Source organism: Rhipicephalus microplus, chromosome X, assembly GCF_043290135.1.
Source record: "Rhipicephalus microplus isolate Deutch F79 chromosome X, USDA_Rmic, whole genome shotgun sequence".
NCBI classification, from domain to species: Eukaryota; Metazoa; Arthropoda; class Arachnida; order Ixodida; family Ixodidae; genus Rhipicephalus; species Rhipicephalus microplus.
The window spans coordinates 128,490,500-128,504,369 of NC_134710.1; the positions used below are offsets into that span (position 1 = coordinate 128,490,500).

Consider the following 13,870-nt stretch of genomic DNA (forward strand, 5'->3'; position numbering starts at 1 on the left):
AATCTACCACAATGGTTAGTGCGACCCTAACCGGTGCTTTTAAATGTATAGCAATCACGAAAACCTGGAAAACAAGAAATATGCAAGATGGCACTACTGCTTCCCTAGGCAACTACAGTGGCTGCAACAACCTGCCTACTTTCTTGGTGCACTAAACAATGTCTTTCTTGAGAATTGGCCTACAGCAACGACAGTGTTGAGGACTGAGGGCCACTGATAGACAATGGTCTACATAGTTATTGCAAGATTATATGTAAGTGTTCTGTCAATGACAATAGATTATTTCAAGCAATAAAAAGGACTTTAATTAATTCGATTTGTCGCTATGGCTTGATTGAAAGAAATCTTGCAATACACAAAAGTTGAGTAAGTAGCAGTTTAGCGTGTAATGTTCAAACACAACGAAGAAAAGTGCAGGGCGCTAATGTCACTTATGGCAGTCAATATGAGTGTGAAGACTCATTGAGGAAAACAAGCAGTAAAATAAGACTATGGGCAAGGGCTTAAGAAATTTCTTCCTACAAGAGATTGATTCATGAGCTCTTATGTCCCAAGAAAACACTTGGACATGTGGTAGTAGAGGGCAATGAATTCATATTTCATAATGAACAATATTTATCAGCCTGGCAATCCATAGTGCTCTAAACAGTTTTTTCCCATTCTACTCCCATTAGAAGTTTGCAGCCCCAGCTGGCAATGAAACGAACAGCCTTGTTATCAGTGGAAGTATACAAACGCCTGCCGAGTCACTGCCAAGGTGACACCAGAGGTAGAACAAAATTGACAGGAAACAGTCAAATAGCAAAAAAGAAAGAGCCATATGGCTACTTACAGCATCAACAGCATTAACATTTGGCTTGTACTCCAGTAGCATGCTGACGATGTCAGAGTAGTTTCCTTTTGCCGCGATTATTAAAGCCGTCCATGAGTACTGCAAATAATAAATGTAATGCAGTTATTGTTGCACAAAAAAAAATGACTGCCTGCACTTGCCTTTTGGTAATACATAATAAATCTCAAAGAGCACGGTGCTTTTAAGGTTTATGCATATAAATGAAGAATCATCAAGAGATATAAAATAGACTCTCATCAAACGGAACCTGAAGGGACCGAGAAAATGTGTTCCATTTAACAGTTCTGTATACAGCGGGACGAGCAAAGGTTGAGAATCCAAATATGAAGCCAATTGTGCTGGAGGCAGTTGTTTCATTTAAGCAGCAGTTTCGTTTAACAGATTGACATTTACTGAGAGTCTACTATATATAGAGTTGAACTCCAAAAAATGCTGCTAACACTTTCATGAAGAAGAAGTTACCTGCTTTTATAAATAACAAAACAATAGTAACACCATATCAGCACTTTACAGTAGAGTATATGCAAGAGAAAGTAAAAAAAGAGAGGCTTTTATGCAGCTCCTGCAGCTTGAAAATGTTAAAAGTGAAACTCAGCTACTGTTCTGTAATCAAGTTGACACAAATATAGATTTAATGCTTTACTGTGGAATACAGCAGAATTACTATGCAACAACCAACACACGAAAATTATAAGGCCTTCTCCTATTGCGAAAATAGAGCCAAGCGAACCAAGCGAAGCTTAACACGAGTTTTCCTGACCAACCTACTATTTCTTTCTTTTATTTTATTAATTATTTTTTATGGGATTGCCCAATGCTTCCTACCAAATTTTTCCTTCTTCCGTGCTGGGAACTGAACCTTAATATATGCGCTTAGCACCACAAAACTTCAGTTTCTACAGGCAATGGCGACAGTTATGCACGAAACAATAAAATGCAAAAAAGAACAACAAGTGGCCTCAACAAAGGTCAGACGAATCAGACATGGTTGATTGCTGTAAAGTCTACGCTCGAGAGAGCGTCACTTACTGAGTGAAAAATAGCGCATATAAATAGTCTCTGACCGATGCACAGTGTTGTACGAAACAGCGTTCCAAAGAACGACATTCAAGGAACAAGTTCTTTTCGGGAGGAAGGGAGGGAGGTCACCGTTCCTCCAATCGGTGAAATTGTAACGGTAACGCATTACGTTTACGGTGGAACGGTAGGGGGACTACGCTCCTTCTGTAAACGTTCCACGACAGTCAACAGGCGCATGCTTGAATGCAGTATGTCATGCGAATAGGCTGGACGGCCGACTTCGTCAGGCACGTGACTATGCTGCATCCTGATTTTCAGTTCAACATGCCTACCAGAGGCCATAGGAAGTGTGTGACGCTGAGACCGACCACATGTGAAAGAGAAAGTTAATTCTTTACAGCAGAGCTGCTATGCTCAGGTTTGCCATCTGTTGTAGAAAGAAAATTATCATCACAAACCAGCATATGCTCTGTTCACTCTGTTCTGCTTCGCTCAAAGAACATTCACTGATTTGTCCTCCGTGGGATGCAATAACTCCAATGGGTGAGAGAATGAGTGAAGAGAGAGCAAAACAGATACGGAGAAAGAGAAAGGACAAAATTCTTGACAAAAAAAATCTTGTCAAGGCGACATTTGAAACCGTCTATTCATGATAAAAAAGCTAGTGCCAAAACCACTCAGTTATTCAGTTTCATTTTTAGATGCAAAGCAGCTTTTGTTTGTGGCTGTCTTCATCCTTCCCTCATGCATCTGCTCCCCCACTGCACATGTGCGTCCCCTCCTCTTCTCTCATTTCTTACGATCCCCAAAGGCGAAGCCGACGTTTCCGTGAGACATGGCGCGTCAGCTTTGGTTAGCATGGGATCACGTTCGACGTCTCTGGCATGTGCGTTGAGGGACCGGCTGCTAAACAGTAATATAGTCACGGTCACCGGCAGCGTTCATGGCAGCGGTCACCAGCATCAAGCGATGGTCACCAGCAGCATTAGTCAGATACAGGTTCTGAATGTTGGTGCGCCTGCTCAAGGCAATGTAGACGAGTTTCTGTGGGTGCCGTTCACCTTCTCCTCGCTGCTTTGCCTTCACACATGGTCCCCTTTAGTGGGAGATGGTGTCATTTTTCTTTCATGGTATTAATTTACCATAGGCATACACTTTGAACTGATTTGTTTATTCGGCTGGAATCGCGGCCCAATGACGAACACATAGCACTGAAAAATCGCCACATATCTGTCGCGTGAGTATATCAAGTAATGGCATTTTCCATGATACATTACAATGGTAGTATAAATGTATAAGCACCTAACCAATGCAAATACCACTCTAACTGACTTTCTATCTGCTCATATTTATCTCTTAGCTAAGTGACCATCCCAATGAAGTGGGATGTTGAGGAAATTTTCGCTACGCGTTTCTCTGCAACAGAGCGCATAATAGCAGAGCGTAACATAGCTTCGTATAGTGTAGTAGAGAGAAGTAGGGAATAGGTAGTGAGGGTGAGGAGGAGGGAAAAAAGGAAAGAACGAGTATAGAAAGAGAGTGAGAAAGAAGGACAGAAAGGTAGAAAGTGAGAAAACAACTGCAGAGAGAGAGAGATATAAGCAAAAATGTATAAAAAAGAGAAAAAAATTTGTATTTTGTATTGGACTATATCTTGTATTCACACAGGAATATGATTTGATTCTGCGCTGATTAAATGCTGAAGTACTGTCCCTTTTTATGTGGTTTCTTGTGCAAGACATTTAATTATATTGGAGCATGGGTGGAGATTTTTGTTTGGTTATCCGAAGCACAGAATATATCATCACTACACCTTTGAAGAACTACTTGGAACGTGTGACATGTGTGGGACTTATAACTCACGAGCACGGGAGCTACAATTAGACATGCTTGTGGTATGGCCGGTGGTTTCTAAAAAAATGGCTCATAGTGTTTATATAGATCCTTTCACCAACGTGTAATCTACCATGGGTGATGATAATTCTTATAATATATGTAGCTTTGTGTTAGCTTTAGGTTGCTTACTTTATTTTGTTTCAGGATTATCTGACTATATATTTTTAACTAAAAAAGTAAAATGCAATGCTAATGTATTGACACGTTCCAAATTTTAAAAAAATTTAACTGCAATGAGTTTTTTTTATAATTAGAGGAACTTATAATGGGAACTCGTTTGAAAATTGAGAAAAAACGAGGAACGAGCTTTCGTTCCTGTGATATAGGAACATGTACAAAACTGCTGATGCACCTTCGAGGACTTATTCATGTACACCCGTATTTCTGTACACTCACCAGCACTAGGTTTTTTGCACAATAAGCTACCGCTCCAACCGAAATCTGCAGCTCATAGAAGCTGTATGTAACAAAGAAGTCACTCATCTGGTATGGTTTAGTTACATTCATCAAGCCATTCATGTGACCACCAATATTTACTGGTCATTAAAAGTAACATAATTATCCTCCTGCTATATAACATACAGAATACTGAAATACTATCAATAATGACATTTACTTCATTTAGAAATACACTCAAACCTCGATATAAAAACATATTGGTTATAAATAAATAAATAAATAAATAATAGTCTACCAATAGTTATAGTGTTAGGAGTATACCTTTATAATAAATTTTTGAATATAACGAAGTTATACTCGTGTAAGATGGAACTTCATTACAATGAGGTTTGAGTGCAGGTTTAAATAACTCTTAGGCATATTTATGCACAAAGAACCTGAGTTATTCCATCTTAATCAATTCACAGAGAAGGCATGTCACCATAGCTCACGTATACTTCTTGAATAATGCACAATTACACACAATCGCACAATCAAGCTTGTCTCCCTGTTATTCTAAATTAGATTTTTTTCAGCCTCTTTCTGTGCTGTTTTTTTATCTGCCCCTCTTGCCCCCCCCCCCCCCCCCGTTCACTTAGTGATACAAACACAGCTGAATAAAGAAAACTCACCATCCCAGCGGTGTCAACGTTTGCCCCTGCTTCCAGCAGCATCTCAACAATGCCTGTAAACCCTCGACGACATGCCCAGACCAATGGAGTAGTTCCATACTGTATCAAAGAAGAAAGAAACATCATGTTAACATGTTATCAGAATTGATAATGACAAGTAACAAATGCTAGTGCAAGATGCTTATAACATTGAGCGCAGTGTCTGCAGCTTTGCCACAATCAATTTTACAATAAAGCAAATGATTCTATTCTAATGAGATCAGCAGTAAAGATTGACAAGTTTACGAAACAGTACCGGCGAACAATACTATTTATCTAATGCTTCATGAATTAAAGCTTGCCAGAAACTCTAACCTTATCAATAGAATAAAAGGCACTAGCCCTTGTTGTAGAGGTACCATAAAAAGCAAATATTCACAAATATTCAATTCAGAGTGAGCCTACAGCTAGCAGCCACCAATCAGATGGCACCACACATGCATGCATATTGCCATTACAGCCTCTGGTACTAGGCTGCCTTATTTGTTTTTCTCAAAGAGTACTGTGAGTTATAAAAAAAATGTATAACTGTAACAGTGTGTGGGCGTACATGTATGTATGTAAGTGCACGCACATATATATCTGCATGCTTTATCTGGTCCCCTGTGTTTGGGCATTTGTAATTAAAGTTAAACAATGGAAGCACTTTTGTTACAATTCACACTTGGTTAAATAAAGTTTTTGTCGCATCTCACAAACGTTGAGCATTCTCGATCACGCGCCCCTTCGACGAAGGGAGGGCGCGCCTTAGAATCGGGAAGACTTACGGAAACTAACGACTCTGCAATGACGCCGCCGCGTCTTCCCTACACCTGCAGCGAAGGAGGCATGTATGTGTTCGGGAAAAATGACCTCAAGAGGGATGCGTACGCCCCAAAGAGAATTTGACTGCTTTGGCAGTTGACGTTCAACAAGCTAGACGCGCAGTCGTCGGTATCACGAGTCTCACATAGGTGGCGAGCATGGAGTGTCCAACGCAACGTATTGAAACGGCTGCCACACCGGGCACCCTCGTCGTTTACCTAAGCGTTTACCTTCAGCGGCATCTTGTCAACTCCCTTGCACGAAACACAAGCTAGACTGGTCTGTATACAACTTTTTATTGTGATTATTTTTTCGACAGCTATTTTATTATACCAAGTTTAAATTATTGTAGTAGTGTGTGCTGCGTTGCAAGTACAAGCTCAGATTCGAGAGTCTGACTTTTCTTGTAATTTTTCTTTGTATCTCTTTTAGTTCTATCATGTTGTTATTTTATTAACATACCTATTGTCTGTTTGTACCCGTTGTAGTGTTTTTTTAAAACATAGTTTGTTTTGTAGCTGTTTTTTTTATCGCATTTTTGTTGTCCTCTTTCAGTTCATTTTTGTTAGCTCTTGCATTAAGCTTGTTTTAATTAAATGCTTCTCTGTTTTTAATCAAATGTCCGTGTCTGCTCGATGAGTCCATCAGTCTGACCCAAACATCACCACACGTGCAAAACTGCACGGGTCACACGCCACACGCCGCTGTTGGATCGGTGGGGCCTCACAAGAAGTGTGTTACATCACATCATATCTTTTGAGGGATATAGAGAAAATCTGTCCAGTAGTAAACTATATTTATGCCATCTAGACCATGATTACTGATTACAGTAAAAGCTTGTTAATTCAAAATCGTGGGGGACTATGAAATTGTTCAAACTAAACAGAGTTCGAATTAGTGGGCAGGCGCTAAAATGTACAAACATTCCACCACACTGTACAGGCAGAACCCAAAGAAGCCACTTTTGAACTAGTAATCACGAATTAGGTGCTACTACAGGTTTGTGGCAGATGATTTCGTAAATTAACCCTTTCAGTCAATGTATGTACAAATGGAGACGCCAACTTCAATGGCAGGTCAGCACTGCGTGTTTCATCAAATGGCTTGAAACTAGTGTGCAAATTCATGCAGGCCTCTTGAGTGAACAACTAGTGATCATTTAACTTGATTATGCTGCGTGTTTCTGCAGAGGATCACTTTGCTGGATACACACCACAGTGAACAATTGTTCGACATGACGCGTTCCAGGACCAATGTTTATTTTTTGTTCGCTCGAAACAAGTACAACTAAAAAACAAACTTTTCATGCATTTTAGGCCTAATAGTGGATTCTTTTTATGCAAGTACTGAAGCTGACTGGTGGCCGAATGATTAGATATTTAGTTACACACTCATTACTGTTAATTACTAAATCTTGCACAAAACAACTCTTTCCTTTGTTTTATTACTAGGAATGTAATACTGAATGCCTTTAATTATGCCACGTGAATTTGACATGTTTCTTCCAACACATTATTCGTGACTGAAGGGGCTAAGTTCATGGAGCCTTTAATCAAACATAATTCATCAGTCAATGATACCCCAGAAACAAACACTGTAATGCATTCATGTGAGCAGTATGTAGTACGTATATATTCATGTGAACAAATACATGACACTATTTATGCTCTAAAACATGTTTATTGCCATGGTAGAGTTAACACAATCAAAATTATTGTTTTGGGGCCCCAAAGAAATAGCGTCGAGACCACTGCGCATGCGCCATACTCAAACCACGTTTAGCTTTTCTGTTGGGGACACTATTTTTCGAATTTAGCGGGCGCCCCAAAACCTGCCCCAAATGCTTTAGGACAAACAAACGTGACGTACCCCCTGAAGTGATGGCTGACTTAGAATAGGGCGTTGATGTGCAAAGCGTTGCAGACCCTACTCGAAAACTCTTCCCTCCTACTTGACCCAAAGCGTGCATATGCAAAGGGCTTTGGGGCCCCAATTCAAAAACTCCCTAATAGGCGCACTCGCATAATCGGCGCACGCCCAGTTTGGTCGCGAAAAATGAAATTTCTTTATTTCCACGCGTAATAGGCGCACCCTGAACTTGGCCGTGATCAGTACTTCTGTACCATATTTGCATGGTTGCCATTCGATGCCCTCTTACATTAACTAGAGCGAGAAAAGAGAAAAAAAAAAACTGCAGCAGGGTTAAGCCAGCTCCGCAAGCTCGCCTAAAGCCCCTTCATCGCGTCTACTGCCCTAACCAGCGGAAAGCCCATAAAGGGGCTTTAGGCTTGCCGAGTGAGGAGAAAAGGCAGTTGCCTGGGCACTGGAGTGACCTTTGCACCAACATGCAGACGTAGCGTAGCTCCGGCCACTAGCCAGCTGCGTGCGCTCCGTATGGAATGCGCGATTGCCTTCTTGTTGAGTGTGTATTAAGTTTCCTTTCGGAAAAAATGTCATGCTTATCGCGTTTGCTACGTCGTCCACAAATATAAAACCTTTTCGGCTTTCCGATGCAAGCTTTCGCCTTTGCTACCACTACGCGAACTTTTACAAGCTTAACAGTCACCATTGATTTCCTGGTCGCAAACCAAAACATCGTTACACGCACTGCTCTTGGATCAGTGCTTGAGCGGAATCTTTTCGACACACAATATTCATGTTGTCTTGTACAAATTTCAGGCGACAGCATGCCGAACCGAAGGCTAGGCCTAATCACTGTTCGTGTTTTCGGTGGCGGTCGCAAGCGATGATGTTGCGGTTTTATACGGAATCAACCTAACTCTTTCGGGTGGCTCTACTTGAGGAATAGGGGGCTTGGGTGGTGCTTGTAACACTCGAATGGTGGTTCGCAATTCGATTGCAATGTCTTCGAATATCGGGTGCGAGCCCGTGAAATCAAACGATCGGTACAGTTGAGCGTATTATCTATGTGGTGGTTTAGACTGTAGCACGGATGTTTGTGAGTTTCAGGACGTATACCTAATTAGAGGTCTATGGTGTTATTGAAAATAAAATTTTTGGAAACTTTACCTCGAATAATACATGCATAGCCAAATGGCACGTCGTCTGCTACCGTACTTCCGGTTCAAGGCCTATCATTTCGTTGCTTCAAGGTGCCTACAGTGCAGTGTAATCGGGGAGGAAACACGTGAAATTCTGTGATGCGTTTGTTGCTACTTGTTCAAAGATTATGTTCTTCCTTTTTTTTTAGAAGGGATAGACAATTTTCGTGCATTTCAGAGAACGAAGCGAGAAGTGAAAAGGGACAAACGTGAAGAACGGTAAGAGGGGGGTTTTGAAGGCAGCATGCGATTATGCTTTGATACATGCAGCTATTTTTTCCAGAACCCCCTCGATTTAGTATTTTCGAGCACAAACGGTGACCACTTGAAAATCACTCACACTTATCGGCACATACTGTCAAATGTCAACATACGTTCGATGACAACAGAAGTACGCATACTCTGTCAGATTTATGAAAAACACTGAGCACATAAAAGGCCCACGGAACAAAACGGCCGCTCTATTAATGGCATTGTGGGACGTAAAATCACCGAAGTAGATTTTGATACAACGAGTTGCATGGTATGGCATTTCTATTGCGTCAGACTTGCAAGCGTGAAGTGCCGATAGGCTGCGTTATGTGTGTTGTGTGTAGAGAATTGCGCATATATTGAAACATAATGCTCAAGTACGTGAGGGAATGATATCTCACGTTAGGAAGATGGAAAGGTGTAAAAAAGCCAGAAAACTATGAGCGCATTTCATTTTCAGAGTAAGAAACAGTTGACTATTGCCATTCACTATATCAAACCTGAGATGGTGTCATTGTAACACAAAAGCAAATAAATAATAAATTTACAGGTAAGCAGTATAAAAACAAATGAATGGATATTTCGTGATGCTATGATGTCCAGAAAATCATTGTATGTGACAAAAAATTAGTGATAACACCCTTTGCAGCAAAACAACAAGCATGCATGCGAAGGTGCATGCCGCTTGAATTAAGAAATGACTGCTCGCACGATTAAAACTATCTCATACTGACTGCATTTGTTATTCAACTACACTGCATAGCTCTCCAAAGCATTATGCAGCAATTTGTCAGAGAAGGGCACCGCAAGTGCTGGGTGGAACAAGTAGAAAGCCATGGCACTGGCAAGAATGCCTGTATGGTGGTACGGCATCTCTAACCGGAAGTCGGTGCAGACGGGCGCCATAGCCCACAATCCTTTGCGTCAGCCACGCTTTTGCTATCCACCTATAGGCTTACCCCGAACTTAGAGCCGGAACAACAATCAGTAATTTTCATTTGCTTGCATTTCTTACGTTGCGAACGCATGAGCACCATTTGTAGCTTGCCCAAGAATTCAGCGCAGCATCTGAAATCTCAAATGCTGAGAAATACTTCTGTTTCGTTGTTTTGCATCCCTAGTAAATTTAGTTTGGTTTGGTTATGCAACACATTGTGATCACTCTAGACTAACATCTGCATGGCGCTATGAGAAACGGGGCTCCCATTTCGAACTAACCGTCGTGGATACCGACCTGTTCGAACTATCGGGAATTTTCTCCCATAGAAGTACACAGAGCTGTGCCGGGACCAGGTCGTCAATTCGAATGAACTGAGTTGGAATTAACAAGCTTTTACTGCAATGAGTTAAGGAAACATGATGCATAGTTAATTAGAATCCAGCCAAAGCTAAAAGCATGACAACATAACAGGAATATTGAAATAACCAACAATTTAAAATTTATCTTTCACCCGAAAGGTGACACTTTGATAGCAATAGCATTGCATTAGACAATACACAGCAAGGTTGATATCTTCATTGGCCCTATATATTGCAGTGAACATCAGAATACTAATTTATATAATAAACATAATGTTACACAAACTCACAAAAATATGAACACACAACACTTCAAGACTGCGACACTGCCTTTAAACAATGGAATGATGAACAACACAAACAGATTTAACTAAGTACATTGCATTGTCTCCCACTTTCCTAGAATAATGTGACCTCAAATATAGGGGGCATGGAGACCGATCACACAAAATGGCCAGCCTCTCAGCTCGCTCAATCAACCTTTGCAACAATCGTCGCCTTTTATGATCCAAGCTGCATAAAGTAACGGCACGGATGCTCATGCTGCCTGGACTAGAAGAGGAGATGCGTGCACACTTCTCCTGCACCCAACTTCCCTTGCCCCTTTCCACTGCAAAATCCCCCATTATAGTTATTTCTCCCCTCCCCATGCTAATCATGTCCTTTTTAGCACTGCACAGCACTCACATTAATCCTACCCCTGCTCTAGCTAGGTGCATTGTAGACCACGATGTTGGAAGTATAGGTGGAACGACAGAGCGCCACAGCCGTGAGCTCGCAGCACTCAACTTTGATTCCTCTGCTCCACCGCGCCGCGAGATGGCAGGAGTAGTCATGTGGCTTACAGCCTTGCGAGTGGCGAGCGGGCACCGTTCAGACGGTGTTGTCCAGACAAAGGAGCTGTCGTCCGTTGCACTCTTGTTTTCATTGTTGTTTTTTTGTGCATGCGCAATGAGAGTCCATGCTGTTCGTGTGAGCAAGTCGTGAAATGGGAAAGAAGTGTTTTGTGCCACAGTGCAAATCTGGCCACAACACATGCATGGAAAAAGACGATTTCACAGTGCGAATTAACAACATTTTTGATGCCATGAATTGCAGACAGCCCAAGAAAGGTCTAAGATTAGCGGAAAGGATTTTGAAGTGCTAGAGTCCTTTCTACAATGGCTCAATAATTGGGAAGAAGTAGTGAAGACAGGACGAATTGATCTGTTTTTTTTTTTTCACAAACCACTGCTGAGGACTTGCGAGTGACTATTCTGTCAACAATTCAGATGTAAAATTACTTGTTAGAGAAATGCGACTTCAAATATGTGTTAACTGCAAAGTTTAATGAAGATGTTTTGGAAAAGTTTTTAGAAATGAACATCTCTGCTTGCCAACGTTTTTGCAATTATACAGCATGCTATTCATTTACAGTCTCGTAAAGTCACCCAAGTACGGGAATTGCCAGTTACTTTCTAGTGAAGAGCGACGACTCCTTAGCTTGCGTGATTTAACATCAGCTTTCAAAGAGGATCTGGCCAGCCAGTCACACTTGAATGAGCTTAAGAACAGGCTTGACGAATTGGCGCAGGATAAGATAGAGTGCGACGATGTATTTAACTCAATGCCTGCATCAGACAGCGTTACCGACTGCATAATTTATTATGTATGTGGGTTTCTTTGCCAAAAACTCCTAAAAAATACAAATTGTTCCAAGTGCAAGCTTGGACTGACTGGGACATCTGATATGTCAAGAGCTGCATCAGCTCTTGTAGTTTTGAAGACAAAAGGAGGACTTATGCACCCTAATGCCATGCTATTTGATCTTTTGAAAGGAGCAGAGCGAAAATTTCAGAAGCAACTTCAGAAGCAATTTCAGAAGCAAAATTTCAGAAAGAAGTGTATGATTTGACTATTGACTTTGTGTTAGATAACTACAACCTCTCATTTCCATGTATGAAACATAGAATAGACATGATGGCACAAGTGCTCCACTATTATGTAGGAGTGCTTATGTGCCAATATTGCAAACGAATTAAAAAGAATGAGGCAAACAAGTCTCAAAGGTTGTGCAAGCTTTCGAAACTAGTCCAGTAAGTTGCTAACTCGAAGTCACAATGCATAGCTTTCGTTTTTCACATGTGTCTTCAACACTGCTTTCCTTTTCAGTTGAAGTGCTGTACTATTCTGTTTGTGGCCATTTAGGTATGAATGCATCTCTATATCACTGTAATAAATTTGCCGTTTTTGAGTTAAGAGCTGCTCCTTTGCTTTGAAAAATCTCTATAGACCTACATGTGCTATTCTCCTCTCCCCAAGCGAGAACTACGCTTGTTAACTATGAAAATATCTGCGCTTTTATGTGCTGAAACCACGACATGAATATGAGGCATGCCGTAGCGAAAGGCTTAGGAATTTTCAACAATGTGGTGTTCTGTAACGTGCACTGGCATCGCAGAATGGTGTTTCGTCTGTGACTTCTTTCGTTTTTTCGCGTTTTTGTTTTCTTTAAATATGTACCAAGAAGCTCAACTTCACACACTTCTCATTACACAGCACTCAGGCCTGCTTCATCAAAATGCGACCGCACCGGCGAAAATTCAAATTACTGCAAGACTTCGACTAACAAGTTATTTTTGTCTAACTACTATGTAAACATTACTTCAATCAAGAACTAGCTTTTGTCATAATTACATGAGATTTTACCGTCACATGTCTGGATTCACGATCTGATGTTTGTGAATGCAAAAACATGTGCTCCTTCGCGAACCTTCGATGTGCTAAATCAAACATTTTCCACAGCTATCTACACTGTATCGTCAAAATGTAGTAATTCTTTGCTGCTTTTAATAATTTATTTACTTTTGCACTCATTATTAAACAGGGGCAGAAGTTTTTTTCTTTTTTTTTGGAGTTGCTTCCACGACACCGAAGCGACCTACGCTTAAGCCACGGTCATCGTGGCACCATCTCGGGCCCTCTTCACAAAATGGAACAGAAGTTATTCGCTTCCGGAGGCGCCGTCGGTCCACCTAAAATACTTCTAACATCGTGTTGTAGACTGCACGCTACCTTGGAGTGTCCCTATAATTACTATTGTAGTAAATATATTCACCACTGACATCTGTTACGAGTCACTGTTGTTGCCCATAATTAATTCTATTGCATAGAACATAAGGAACATGTGGAAAAGTATAATTATAGTAATTGCAACACATTTTGCCGTAACTCTTCGTGGATGCTGTTATCGCCAGACAACCTGAGCAGAGGGAACCGAGTCAGCAATATTTAGGGACTTGAAAAACCACATTATTTATCTTTGCCGAGATGTGCTTCTAATGAAGACTATGTATCTGTATCTATTTAAAAAGCTCTACAGCTGATCGAATAATATTGTTAACTTTATTATAGACCAGAAAAAAATTAACAGAATATGCATACTATACTCAAATACAACTCAAGAAAAAAGCGGCTTTTTGCCATCGAAGCACTCCCCTCCAGTATATGGTGTTGCGGCCACTTTATAACCCGCTCTGACACGCTACTTTGAGATTTCTGTTGTGAGTGCAGTGCAAAGGCAGTCCGCCGCATGG

The 13,870-nt window shown here is 40.9% G+C and overlaps 1 protein-coding gene across 2 annotated transcripts in view; it reads right to left on the minus strand.

Moving 5' to 3' along the window:
* Positions 1-13,870, minus strand: part of Arms (Ankyrin repeat-rich membrane spanning) — an 83,568-nt gene that overhangs the window by 61,624 nt on the left and 8,074 nt on the right. For both annotated transcript variants that reach the window (XM_075877685.1, XM_037427704.2), the window contains exons 6-7: positions 4,840-4,938; positions 833-931 (exon numbers count right to left, since the gene is read on the minus strand). In XM_075877685.1, the coding sequence (XP_075733800.1) occupies positions 833-931; positions 4,840-4,938 (198 nt within the window). The remainder of the gene's footprint in view (positions 1-832; positions 932-4,839; positions 4,939-13,870) is intronic.